Here is a 13,132-nt window from a genome sequence, read left to right on the forward strand (position 1 = left end):
CCTTTAGTTACAGATCTCGTGCCATTGAAAGGTGGGTTTGTGGTGTGGAAAGTGTGGTGGATAAACCTGAAATCTGAAGATGTAGGTTCTGGTCCTGTTCACACTCCAGATCCTCACAAGAAAAGGCAAGAGTAATCATGAAATATCGTGATTTCATTTCACTTCATTCAATAGAATGACTATTCTTCTGGGATACCCTAAACTCTTGAAGTACAGGTATGCTGCCATTTTCCTCTGCATTGCCCGCAGCACCTACCACAGTGGTTTGAAATTAGGGGAAGACTCAATAAAAGTGTGTTGAAGGAATGAACGCTTTTCTGAGTGAATGAAAGAATGCCTATGATTTATTTTCTCCCCATCCAGCTCCCCCTTTGTGTGGGTGGCTGGGGAAGGGATAACTGTCACTCAAAACTGGCCCGAGGGCAGGAAAACAGGTTTGTCGTGGAAGGAAATTGAAGATGCTGCGTTTCTATTGGAGATTGACTCTCAATTTCCTATTAGACGGTGAGCTTCCTGAATGGAGAGTAGGAGCCTGTCTTACTCATTTTTGTTTTCCCTGCTCAGCTCAGAGGCTTGGTCCCAGCTCTAGAGAAAGTGCAGGCATACACAGGGAGGGGGAGATCTGAAGGAGGAGCACCTCAGGTGTGGTTTGGGCCCCCAGAGTACATACAACTTTCCCCTCCCCAGACTGCTCTATAACCAAGTGGATTTGGGGGTGAACTGGAAATGGAATGGAGAGCAAAAAGCACATCCCCCTGATTTGAAGGAAAATATTCTTCCTAAAGTAGTGAAAAGGCAACTTCTCCAGGATACAATAAGGAACATTTTCATATTGTAAAGAACTTGAAAACCTGTTTATCATTCAATCCAGGAAAAAAAAATTCGAATCCTGTCAAACCTGGATCTGTTGTATGGACCTACTTAGAATTTTTTTTTCTTCTGCCTATTCCTTTCTTCTTTCTTTCTCTCAAATTTCTTTTGTTGTTGTTTCTGTTTGGTTTGTAAAGCAACCCTTTTCTAGATTGGAGCAGGAAACAGCTCACCAGGCTGGGAGGACTTGGTTTGTACTGAGAAGCAAAAGGGTTTTCAAAACTCAATTTTCTTTTTTCTTTTTAAGTACCACCCCCCGCCCCTTTCCCTTGGAAGAGAGGGTAGAAATAATTGATCCATCATCCAGTATCAGGCCCTGGAGATTTACATGCAAATTCCTCCTATCCTCCCCCCCCCCCCCCCCGCCCCAAACTCCCTCCCAAATTTAAAATCCTAGGAGGGGAAAATAAGAAGGCCTTTCTAAACTAGTAGGAACCCTTCAGGCCACCACCACCCATCCCCAACCAGGTGAGAGATGGGGGGAGGGGTGGGTAATCCACCACAACCCCCCAGCCTCTCCCTCGCCACACACGCCACCTCTTTCCGGTGTGGAATCACTTAAGGTTTGGGTAAAGCTCCCCTCTCTCTCCCAGGAGACAGTATCTGGAAGCTTTTAGGGGGCGGAGGCAGAGGTGGGGAGAGGGGAGGAAAATGCCCCCAAACGGCCTAAGAGAGTCATCTCTTCACTCAAAACTGCCCGTCACCCCCCACCCCCCACCATTAACTTTCGATTAAGACCTCCTCGTTTTGGCAACTAAACTTTACTTTGCATAATTAAGATTTGCCTCGGAAGAAGGGGGAGGGAGAAGCCGCAGCTCTGGGCCATTCTCCTTCACCTCTCCCCCTTCCCCCCCCCCCCGCCCCAACCCTCCAGCTCTGGGCCTCTAAGTTCCTGAGTTTTCTCACTTTGAGGTGCCACCGAACACAAAGAACCATAATGGGCTCCTTTGTGCTCGCTACGGGGCAATTACGCCCCGGAGTCCAGGCCCCTTTAAGAGTCTCTTAAAGAGACAGGCTCTCATTTTTCAGAGGGTTATTTAAGGGTGTGTTTAAGGGGGAGGGGCGAGGCAAACTCCTAGGGGTCTACGTACTGGGTGAGGTGAAACTTTTGTCTGGACTCCTTGAGAAGGAGCTGAAGAAAAGTCTTTGTGAGCCGCTCGTTTTTTAAGTCTTTCTCTCTCTTAAACATTTTCTTAAACTTGAGGTTTTTCATTTGATTTGAAAAACTGGACTGGAAATGTGGGGTTCTAGGAGCAGGGGCGGAGGCAAGGATTTAAAGAGGCCCTACCCGGGAGAGCGCCTTAGCCCCCCAGAAGAAGAGTGATCCAGGGCTGAGTGGCTTGGGTCTGCCGCAGTTCTGGAGAATGTGTGTCTCCGGATCTCGCCGCCACGACTCCGGAGAAATCCCGTGCTGGGCAAACAGCCCTTAATATAATAATAGCTTGTCTCTTTAAAAAGCAAAAGGGGGGGGAAAGTTTTGTTGGCATCTGGTTTCTGATCTCATTATGTTGTGGTCGACCAATCCAGCCCTCGGGGCTGGTCCTGGGGTTTAAATCTGATTGGCCGAGAGCACATTTTGGGATGGTGCTTAGAGCTCGACGGGGCGGTTTCAAGGATCCCTTTTTTGGGGGGCTGAGAGGAGGGCGGGGCCGCCGGCGGGGGCCCCCTTGAAACCGACTAATTGGGATCGGAGAGGCCGAGGTGAGGGCTGGAGGAACGCACAAAGGAGTCGCTGGGCGGAGAAGGGAGGGGAGAGGCGAGAGGAGGAGGAAGAAGAGGAGAGAGGGCAAGCGGCGCGCGGTGTCTCGGGCGGCTCAGTCGGACCGCGGCGAGCTAGCCGGCAGGCGCGCCGCCCCCCTCCCCCGCCCGGCCTCCCCAACTCTGCGGCCGCCAGCAAACTTTGCAAAGAGGCGCGGGAGGCGGCGGCGAGGCGGCGGCGGGGAAGGCGCGCGGTCTCGGGCCTGGGGGCGGGGGCGGGGGGGCGCCCGGGAGCCGAGTGGGGGGCGGCGGCCAGCATGCGGCCCCGCAGCGCCCTGCCCCGCCTGCTGCTGCCGCTGCTGCTGCTGCCCGCCGCCGGGCCGGCCCAGTTCCACGGGGAGAAGGGCATCTCCATCCCAGACCACGGCTTCTGCCAGCCCATCTCCATCCCGCTGTGTACGGACATCGCCTACAACCAGACCATCATGCCCAACCTTCTGGGCCACACGAACCAGGAGGACGCGGGCTTGGAGGTGCACCAGTTCTACCCGTTGGTGAAGGTGCAGTGCTCCCCCGAACTGCGCTTCTTCTTGTGCTCCATGTACGCACCCGTGTGCACCGTCCTGGAGCAGGCCATCCCGCCGTGCCGCTCCATCTGCGAGCGCGCGCGCCAGGGCTGCGAGGCGCTCATGAACAAGTTCGGCTTCCAGTGGCCCGAGCGCCTGCGCTGCGAGCACTTTCCGCGACACGGCGCGGAGCAGATCTGCGTGGGCCAGAACCACTCCGAGGACGGCACGCCCGCTCTGCTCACCACCGCGCCTCCGCCGGGCCTGCAGCCGGGGGCCGGAGGCACCCCGGGCGGCCCGGGTGGCGGCGGCTCTCCCCCGCGCTACGCCACGCTGGAGCACCCGTTCCACTGCCCGCGCGTCCTCAAGGTGCCGTCCTATCTCAGCTACAAGTTCCTGGGCGAGCGCGACTGCGCGGCGCCCTGCGAGCCCGCGCGGCCCGACGGCTCCATGTTCTTCTCGCAGGAGGAGACGCGCTTCGCGCGCCTCTGGATCCTTACCTGGTCCGTGCTGTGCTGCGCCTCCACCTTCTTCACCGTCACTACGTACCTGGTAGACATGCAGCGCTTCCGCTACCCGGAGCGACCCATCATCTTTCTGTCCGGCTGCTACACTATGGTTTCGGTGGCCTACATCGCGGGCTTCGTGCTCCAGGAGCGCGTCGTGTGCAACGAGCGCTTTTCCGAGGACGGCTACCGCACGGTAGTGCAGGGCACCAAGAAGGAGGGCTGCACCATCCTCTTTATGATGCTCTACTTCTTCAGCATGGCCAGTTCCATCTGGTGGGTCATCCTGTCGCTCACTTGGTTCCTGGCGGCGGGCATGAAGTGGGGCCACGAGGCCATCGAGGCCAACTCGCAGTACTTCCACCTGGCCGCGTGGGCCGTGCCGGCCGTCAAGACCATCACGATCCTGGCCATGGGCCAGATTGACGGCGACCTGCTGAGCGGCGTGTGCTTCGTGGGCCTCAACAGCCTGGACCCGCTGCGGGGCTTCGTGCTGGCCCCGCTCTTCGTGTACTTGTTCATAGGCACGTCCTTCCTCCTGGCCGGTTTCGTGTCCCTCTTTCGCATCCGTACCATCATGAAGCACGACGGCACCAAGACGGAGAAGCTGGAGCGGCTGATGGTGCGCATCGGCGTCTTCTCGGTGCTCTACACCGTGCCCGCGACCATCGTCATCGCCTGCTACTTCTACGAGCAGGCCTTTCGAGAGCACTGGGAGCGCTCGTGGGTGAGCCAACACTGCAAGAGCCTGGCGATCCCGTGCCCGGCACACTATACGCCGCGCATGTCGCCCGACTTCACCGTCTACATGATCAAATACCTCATGACGCTCATCGTGGGCATCACGTCGGGCTTCTGGATCTGGTCCGGCAAGACGTTGCACTCGTGGAGAAAGTTCTACACCCGTCTCACCAACAGCCGGCACGGCGAGACCACCGTGTGAGGGGCTGCCCCAGCGCCGCGTCCCCGGGGCGGGCCCCAGCGCGGGGCTTGCCTCTGCGGGGGGTGGGGGGAGGCCTCCTGTTACAGACTCCTTATTTTATTTTTTTAAATAAAGAACAATCGAAACCATTTCTCTTTTAGGTTGCTTTTTAAAGAGAACTCTGTTCAACACCCCCATCAGGTTTGTAATTAAAACTGTAAATAGTCTTGTAAATTTAATTATATATTTTCTATTTAAACGAAAAACGGAAAAAAAGAGGGGGGAGCGGCAAGGGGCACCGGGTCTGAGGAACGAGGGGAGGGGGCGTTGAGGGGGGTCCTCTCCTTTCTTCAGTGCCCCTTTCAAACACCGTCGCCTACTTTGGTTCGAAGTTTTTGGTGTTTTGGCAGGGCTGGGCTTCCTGGAAGAGGTGTTTGCCGTGAGGAATTGGAAGTTGGTTACATTCAACTCCCAAAGCCAAATTTGTGAGCCTTCTCACTGACGCTGGGCCTGTGGAAGCTGTTGGGTGTTTTTGAACAAGACTTGGATTCTTCTTGTTTTATTCCCTTTCTCTCCCCACATGTCCTGTCTCCTTCACTCGATTTTTGGAGCACTCCCAAAAGAGATGAAGACGTGTGTGTGTGTGGGGGGGGGGAACCTAACCCAGAAAGTGAGATGGGGTGCAGAATGGCCTACTCCCCACTGGCCTACCCTCCTGCAGGCTGGAAGATCTTTCTTCTCTTTGACTTTTCTTCTTTTCAGCTTGCTACCCCAAGCGCTTGGAGTGGGCAGAAAGTGCTTTGTAGTGCTTTGTGACTACCTTGAGTACCAATCCTGACTGTCTCCATTTTTATGGGGAGCGTTAGCTCGCAAATGTTGGGGTTTGGAGATGCCCGTGCGTCTCTCTCCTTCCCCTGTAGTTGGCTCCCTGCCGCTTCCCCCCCAACCCCCCAGCCGAATATCTTCCCTGGCATTCAGATTAGAAGTTTGTAGGTTGGTTCGTGTGTTATGTGTAGGTTTTTGTTGTTGGGGTTTCCCCCCCAAAAAAAGCAATAAAAATGGGTTGGGTTGGAGGGAGGGGACGGATGGGCTGGTGGGATTTTTAGTTTTCCTTTGACAAAAGACTGGTTTCTTTTCAAACTTGTCCAGAAAGAAAAAAAAAAAAAAGTGGGTATCCTTGCTTTGGAAGAAGGCTCTGGGCAGGCTCTTTGTGACTGTGTGTGGGGGGTGGGGTTGGGTGTTTACATGACATTCTATATCACAAGATTGATAGAATGTTTATAACAGATGTTTCTTATCTTCCCCCTAAGCTCCCCAAAATAAAAGGCAAGACTTTTCTTAAAGTGTCTTTAACGCTGGTATGAGAATTGCAGTTTCCAATACACATCATTGCCCTCAACTATTCGGAATATTTTAGAATTTTAATTCCAAAGGATTGATTTGAAGACCGAGGGGTAGAGTGGAACCAGTGTCACACAGAACTCAGTTTTTCACCGTCTCCTGTTTCTTGATAATAGTGCAAATTAAAAGCTAATAATCATAATAAAGTGCATTTAATTATCTTCTAGAGATCTAGCCCTTTAATTGTATTTAACAGGGTTGTAACATTTTATTAGTTTAACCAAACCACACCCCCTCTTTCCCTCTCCCCCACCTACTTGGTTGGGGGTGGGGTGGAGAGGAGGTTCCCTGCCCCAGACCTTGCTTTTTTTTAGCTAAAAGATGGGGGAAATGGTGCCTTATCACCCCTTGTTGGCAGTCTTTGGGACAAGGGAGAAAGTAAGTTAGAACCCCTACTTCAATGTGTTTGTGTGTGTTAGTTTATGTTGGGGGAGGGGACCTGGAAATGTTTGGTGGTAATTGAAGTCTTATGTGGGGCTTTGTTTGGAATTGTATGAAGCCCGGGGATTTCAGCAGAGCCCCCTTCCCAAAATATATAATCTTCCCCCAAATGATTTGTGCGGGTGGTCAACATAAGTTAAAACTAGCTTTTTCTCAAATGATGTGTGTGAAGTCCCACTATGAGATAATAACAACTATCAAAGAAGCAGGCAGGGGAGTCACTCCCCTGTAGCTCCATTTGTTGCAAAATTCTAAAGGAACCCCACAAGGGCTGGAGGAAAGAGTTAAATTACAAACTGAGTGCCTCTGGGGAAAGAATGGTGAAAGTCTGAGAAGGGCGGGGGTTCCAGTGGTGGAGATGGAGCCTGGTGGGAAGAGGAGAGCTAGCTGGTCTCTGTTGAAGATTTGGGGAAGACCCGCCCTGCACCCCTCCTCCTGCCTCTAAGCCCCTGGGAGCCCATCTTTGCCTGCTTTGGGTACATTTGTCAGTGGACCCTCACGCTGATAGCAGGAGCACATGGTAGACTAACAACAATGATCTTTCCTTTCCTTCCCTGAGTGGGGGTGTGAGGGAGGGAATTTTAGTAAAGATTATTCTTCCTTCTTAACCCCGCTCCCTGAAATTCGCCTGCCAATGGAGGGGAAGAGGGCCCAAGAAAACGGAAAAAATAGGTTTTATGGTGGGGGGGGGGGGGGGGAGAAGATAAATGATAATTGCCTCTTTTGGAAAGGACAGTTCTAGATGCCCTCCCCTTCCCCAGTGGGGGGCCCAAGGGCTAATTACCTTATAGAAAGTAGTGGGGGACCTCCTGCCTGCCTGTTCTCACTGCTTTAATGAACCAGCTCTCAAGAGGAAGGGAAGTGTTAGCCCAAAGTGCAGGGAATTTAGGAAAGATCATGCCTGGAGCAGAGACCCAGAGGCAAACTACCTGAGCTCTGCCACACCTGCAGAGGGTTCTCCACTGCCTTGTTTGGAAAACCCAGTTAAACACCTGGGCTTGGAGGTCTGCTTTTGCAGATTTCTGGGTCACCTTATGGGTAGTCTTCCCTCTGGAAGAGTGAGGCTTTGGTGGAGGGTCAAGGGCCCAAAGGTAAGGTCTTTCACCTGAGGCCAGTCTCCAACACAGCTGCTTTCTACCTGTTCTCCCATCCTCCCCCCATACCACAAAGGAGCAGCTGGTTCTCTAGGTTCTGGGCTCCGGTCATTTTTTTCCTCCAGACTCCTCCCTCCTCCCTTGATCAGACTTTGGCTTTTCCACCCCCCTCCCAACTCCCCTCCTGAAAATGGTTCCATTAGTTACAGACTCTTTAAGAACCAGAAGAGGACACTCAAGTTTTCCACGACAAAATTCTTCTGAACGTCCCCCAAAGAGTGAGGATCACTAGGCTCTGGAGGTGGTGACTTCCGTGTTCTAAGGTGTTGAGCCCTAGACCTGGGCTGGATTCTGGAAGTGGAGAGAGGCTGTCCCAGGGTGCCGTGGGGCTCATGTCTGGGGAAGCCGAGCCCAGATTCTGCCACATCTGAGGCATCGTGCCTTTGATCATCTACCTGCTCACTGTAGCACAGTCCCTTCCTTCCCTAGACTCACCCTCCTTTCCTCAAGATGGATTTTAAACTGGGGCCACTGACCCATCTGAGAACCTGAAAAATCTTTGGAGCTTGTCCTGGGAGAAAATGGCCAGACTCTCCTGAACACACAGTTTTGCATGTAACTTTCAGGGGGTTGATGAATTCTTTATGTGTGCCCACTGCCCCATCCCCAAGCTAGCTCTCCAGTTCCTGGTTTAGACATTTCCTAGTCCTGATGAGTGGGTATCTCTCCACCTCTCCAGTGGGCTTCCTTTACTTTCTTGGGGGGACTCCAGTGCTCTCCCAAGTGTCTCATCCCTTCTGCTATGGAAAGGGGGTTCAGGAGGGAAAACCGTCCAATCTATAAAACCAGGAACACTCTCCAAACCAGATTATTCCCGCAACCTTGCCTCTCTGGAAGGTAACAAATTATCGAGTGCAGCAGCGTGGAATGAGTAATATTTTTGTAGTAGAGGGGAAAAAAACAGGCAAAAGACAGACACACATAGGCAGATCATGGGAGCGAGTGCAGGCTTGGGCACGAGATTGCACCAGCTCTGAGCCCTGTGGAAATCGCCTAGCCTCTGAGTCCCTGTCCTCATCAGTAAAAACGCAGCAGTACCTGCCCCCACAAGCTTGCGTGAGGATTAGCTGGGAGGGTGCGGGTACAGAGCCAGCACATAAAAGTTCAATCAATTGTAGTCCTCTTCCCGTTCCTTAGGTTAATTCCTAAAAGCATCACCGCATCAAAGGAGATACATTTCTTCGGGGCTTTTTACCCTATTGTTGCTGGTAGTTTTAACAAAACAGAGTGATTTCCTGTGCTCCCGGGTTTTGCACCTGACTCTGGGTGCTAGCTCACAGTCCAGGGCTCTTGGGGGTGGTTGGGCCGTGTTTTTCTCTCAGTCTCTCCTCTGATTAGGACAGAAATGTCTTACCCGCCTGAGTGAGCAGGGCACACACGCGGGCAGGCTCTCTCTCCAGCCGGCTTTGAAGCCCGCTAATTAGGGCTAGGGCTGTCACAGCTGGCTTCCCCAGCGCCTCCCCCCAGCCCTCCCTCCGGCTCGGCCCCAGCGCCAGCCCCAGCCCCAGCCCCAGCCCCATGGCCTGAGAGCCCCTCCCGGGCTGCCTTGCCTTCCAGGGCCGGCAGCCTCTGCCTGCCTCGTGGCCCTTCCAAACCGTCTGGGCAGGGCTGGGGTTTGATGCCTGGAGAAAGGACAAGACGGGACTTGGGACGTGAAATAAGCCCAGAAAGTATTGACTGGGCTCAGAGAGGACTGCCTATGGCCCGGGACCCTCCTTATTCCTAATGAAGCCTGGAGAGGAGCCGGCCCGGCTGAGGGCTGAGCCCTTTGTGTGAGAGCCAAGCTTTCTGAAGGCTCCAGCCTCCCAACCTGGCCCTTATAATTAGCCCCAATCAGAGTGTTTATGTAGGGGCCTCCTGCGGAACTGAGAGCCCCGAGATTTCATTCCAAGCCTGGAGGAGGAGGGGCAGGAAAGGGATTTGTGTGGGGACCGGCAAAGAGGAGGAGGGGGTAGGAAGTGTGGAGAAGAAAGCCTGGGGAGGAGGGGAGGGGAGGAGGCCCTGGAGCTGGGAGGACAGCCACCCTCCCCATTTGGCCATGGCTGGGGTCAGGACCCCTCCCAGGGTAGCTGGCGCCCTGGCAGCCTGACCCTGGGCTGGGCCTACGCGCCTTCTGGGCAGGCTCTGTGGGTGGGTGGGCTTGTGCCAATCGGAAATGGCTTGGATATAATTAACCCAGCTAATCACCAGCCTCAGCCCGCTGGGAGGGGAGGGCGCAGCCCAGAGCCCCGGCTCCCCCAGGAAGCTCCGGTCTCCTGTTCTTCCTCTGACTGGGGCCGAGGGTGTGCCAGGCTCCGCAGCTGCTGAGGATGGTGGAGTCAGAGGGTGGGCAGGGAAGGGATGTAGGAAGGGAGGGTGCCTAATTCTCATCTCTGGCCTCACCCTCAAGGGGGAATGCGACAGCAGGGAAGGGGCCTGGAGTGGCCATGCTCTGGGCGTGGGGGAGGGAAGATTCCCAGCCACTGCTTCCAGGTGGCACTGGGTGTCTCCCGGACTCCTGCATTTCCCTCCGAGTCTAGGCCTCCCAGGGAACTCTCTGGGGTAGGATGTGGCTTGAAGGGAATTCTCTGTACTGGGTTGAATGTCTTTTGGTGAAAACCCTGCAAGGCCTCCAAAGAGTGTCCCAACTCCCTCCCTCCCTCAACACATAAGGCTTTCCAAGGTCTGGATCTGGCCCCCAGCTCTCCAGTCTCACTTCCCACCGTCCTTCCCTTCACTCCCATGTGCCATCCTCCAGGACTCTGATGTTCTCATGTGCCGTGACTTTACATGTACTGTTCCTGTGGCCCAAATGCCCTTCCCTTTCCTTAGCCTAGATATTAACTGTTATTGCCTCAGAATGTCCCTGAGGTCAGGTGGCCCCTCTGCAGACAGCCGTACCCCTGGCCAATCCTGTCACCACACTGTGTTCTCAACAGCCACAGCACATCACATTATTGTTAGTCATTCCTCTCCTTTCGTGACTATGACCTCCTTGAGGGAGAGGCTGTGTTTGGTCTTTCATCTCTGTATCCCTGAGCCTAGCGATATGCCTGGCACGAAGTAGGTGCCCAAGATCACAGGCTGTGGAGCCAGACTACTTGGGCTTGAATCTGGCTTAGCCCCTTTCTAGGGGTTGACCTTGGGCAAGTTAACCTCTCTGTACATTACCTGTAAATGGGAATAGTAATAATACATACTTTTCAAGACTGGTTTGAGGAGTGAACAATCTAATTCAAGTAAAATGTTTAAAGCAGTGCCTGGCACATAGTAAGTGCTTAATAAATGCTAGTTAAGCTTACTCATTCATTGTGTTGGCCCAGTATTTAGCCTTTAGTACATTTAGTGCTTTCCATGGGTCAGGAGCTTGCTAAACTCTAGAGAAGCACAAATTCAGTCCCTGCCCACATGAAGACAACCATCTAGTTTAAGCAAATGATTGGATAAATGATACTTCTGTGGGACTTCTGAGTTTTTATGTTTTGTTAAATAAGCTCACTATATAAGTGTTTTGAGAATGTATCCATGTTCAAATATGGAATCATGATGTATCTGTTTGGATAGTATAAAACAAGCAATGAAATTGGGCATAATCCCTTATAAACTTGACATATGTAATCTGTTGTTTGGAGTATGTGAGAAAACTTGTCTAGGACAGAAGTTTCTGTAAGCCTCCTGCTCAATCTTCACTGCTAATGAGAGTGTTAAAAAATTTTTTTTCTACCAAACAGAATAATTACTCTTATACAAATACACACAATAAACACATCAAAATTTTCATTGAACTCCTCAATTAATGAAAGAATCTGTACAATGTTCAGGAGATTCCGAAGAACAGAAAGATATCTAGGCCATCAAGAATGTTGACATAGATTTGCTTAATATACAACTGGGCAATAGTTACTGGGTAATATCAGCTGCGTCTTCACCAGACACGATCACATTTTATGGACAAAAATAATTTCCATTATTATCAGTTGCCTGAGTTGGAAAATAACTGAACGATAATAAGACTCAGAGATAACCCGCAAGGAGACACAGTAATTTTTTCCCCCCACAGAGTAATCTTTTTAACCATTTCCAAGTCTTGCACAATTTTCCTTGACAAGAAGTTCTGAATTCAGAACACCCAAGATGACGAGTGCCAGGTACCCCTTCCCATCAAACAGCTTTCGTGGTGGTAGGGGGCCCAGTTCCATCTAGCTCCAGAGCGAGCTAGAAATCTTCCAGCCAGCCCCCAGGCTGGCACGGCCTTTGTCCACCTAATCTTCCCCACTCTTAGCTCTGGCTTCTCTCCCTCACCTTCCTCTTTCCCACCCCACCCCTCTCATCTCCTCCAGTTATGCAGCCGACCCATTCATCCTTTGTGGTAGCCATAATTTATTGAGTACTTTCTATGGGCTAGACACTGTGCTAAGCACTATACATTCATAATGGCATTTAATGTTCGCAAGAGCCATGAAGTGAGTGCTGTATTTACCTTAAATTACAGCATATTAAAGTCATTGGATTTCATAGAAACAGCTGTTTAGAGGGCATCTAGCCAGTCTGAGAAGAGCAAAAGCAGTCAGACTCTTAACCACAGTACCAGAAATAGCAAATGGGGTCATTTCTCATGCCAGCTGTGATGAATTGGTAGAGGCTCCCCAGAGTACTGTGTTAAGATGGATTCTGAGGCATCTTCTCGGCTTAATGGAACATAGTGCTGGAATCCACTAGTGATGTCTGTCATGGTCAGACAACCAGAGAATGTAAAGGTAGGCAAGTATATCAGATAAGTGTCAGGCTGGTTTTAAGTGAGGATAAGTGAGGCTGCCTTGCCTCATCATCCTCTCCTGAACCTCTTTGTAACATTGCTGAAGGCGGCTTCTCCTTCTAAGGCCTGAGCCTCAGTGTCTGGACCTTAATGCCAGTTTTCTAGGTCTTTGTTATTCAAAGTGTGATTCCATCTGCTTTCTGCCCTGTCTTCCCCCCCCCCAGCCCCCCAGGGGTACCATCACCTGGGAGCTTGTTAGAAAAGCAGAATCTTGGATCTGACCTCATATCTACCGAATCAGAAGCTGCATCTGAACGAGATGCCCTGGGGATTTGTTTGCACATTTGAGAGTAAGGAGTACTGCTCCTGGGGACCTCTTTTCTCAACTGCACCTGCCCCCACCTCTGCAGCCAGAATCCTCTTCTTCCTGGAAGGTGCTGGCTCAGGTCCAGGTCTGAGTATTCCCGACAGACCCTAACACTTAACCCAACAGAACCAGGTGTGTTTATGGACTATTTCCATTGAGGCTTGAAAACTTTTAGACATCCTCCCCCACCCTGGAAAAACCTTGAAGGATTCTCTGGCTTTTCCCACTAGGAGTGTGAGTGCCTCTGGGTCTGCTGGCCACACCTCTACAGCTCAGCACCCTGTCCTTTCCTGTTTTCTGAGACTCTGCAGAGTCTCCCTAGGGCCTCGAGAATCCAGCCCAAACTTCCCACCCTAGTTTTTGAGACCTTTACCCCTTCTCACAGGGGCCCAGGGAGTTGCGGTGGAGCCGAACAGCACAGAGATGTGGAAGAGAAATAGTTGCTGGATCTGGGAGCGGTTGCTGCTTATTC

General features: G+C 52.1%; 1 protein-coding gene across 1 annotated transcript; it reads left to right on the forward strand.

Annotated features, from left to right (window-relative positions):
* The first annotated feature begins 2,764 nt into the window (after positions 1–2,764).
* On the forward strand, positions 2,765–6,047 carry FZD2 (frizzled class receptor 2). The gene has a single exon (XM_027626252.2). The coding sequence runs from the start codon at positions 2,886–2,888 to the stop codon at positions 4,581–4,583; it is 1,698 nt and encodes a 565-aa protein (XP_027482053.1). The 5' UTR covers positions 2,765–2,885; the 3' UTR covers positions 4,584–6,047.
* Positions 6,048–13,132: the final 7,085 nt, after the last annotated feature.

This window comes from Zalophus californianus, chromosome 16 (genome assembly GCF_009762305.2).
Source record: "Zalophus californianus isolate mZalCal1 chromosome 16, mZalCal1.pri.v2, whole genome shotgun sequence".
Classification (NCBI taxonomy): domain Eukaryota; kingdom Metazoa; phylum Chordata; class Mammalia; order Carnivora; family Otariidae; genus Zalophus; species Zalophus californianus.

Bases quoted from the DNA above. Each gene is read 5' to 3' on its own strand.
- FZD2 (XM_027626252.2), top strand. From the start codon at position 2,886: ATGCGGCCCCGCAGCGCCCTGCCCCGCCTGCTGCTGCCGCTGCTGCTG.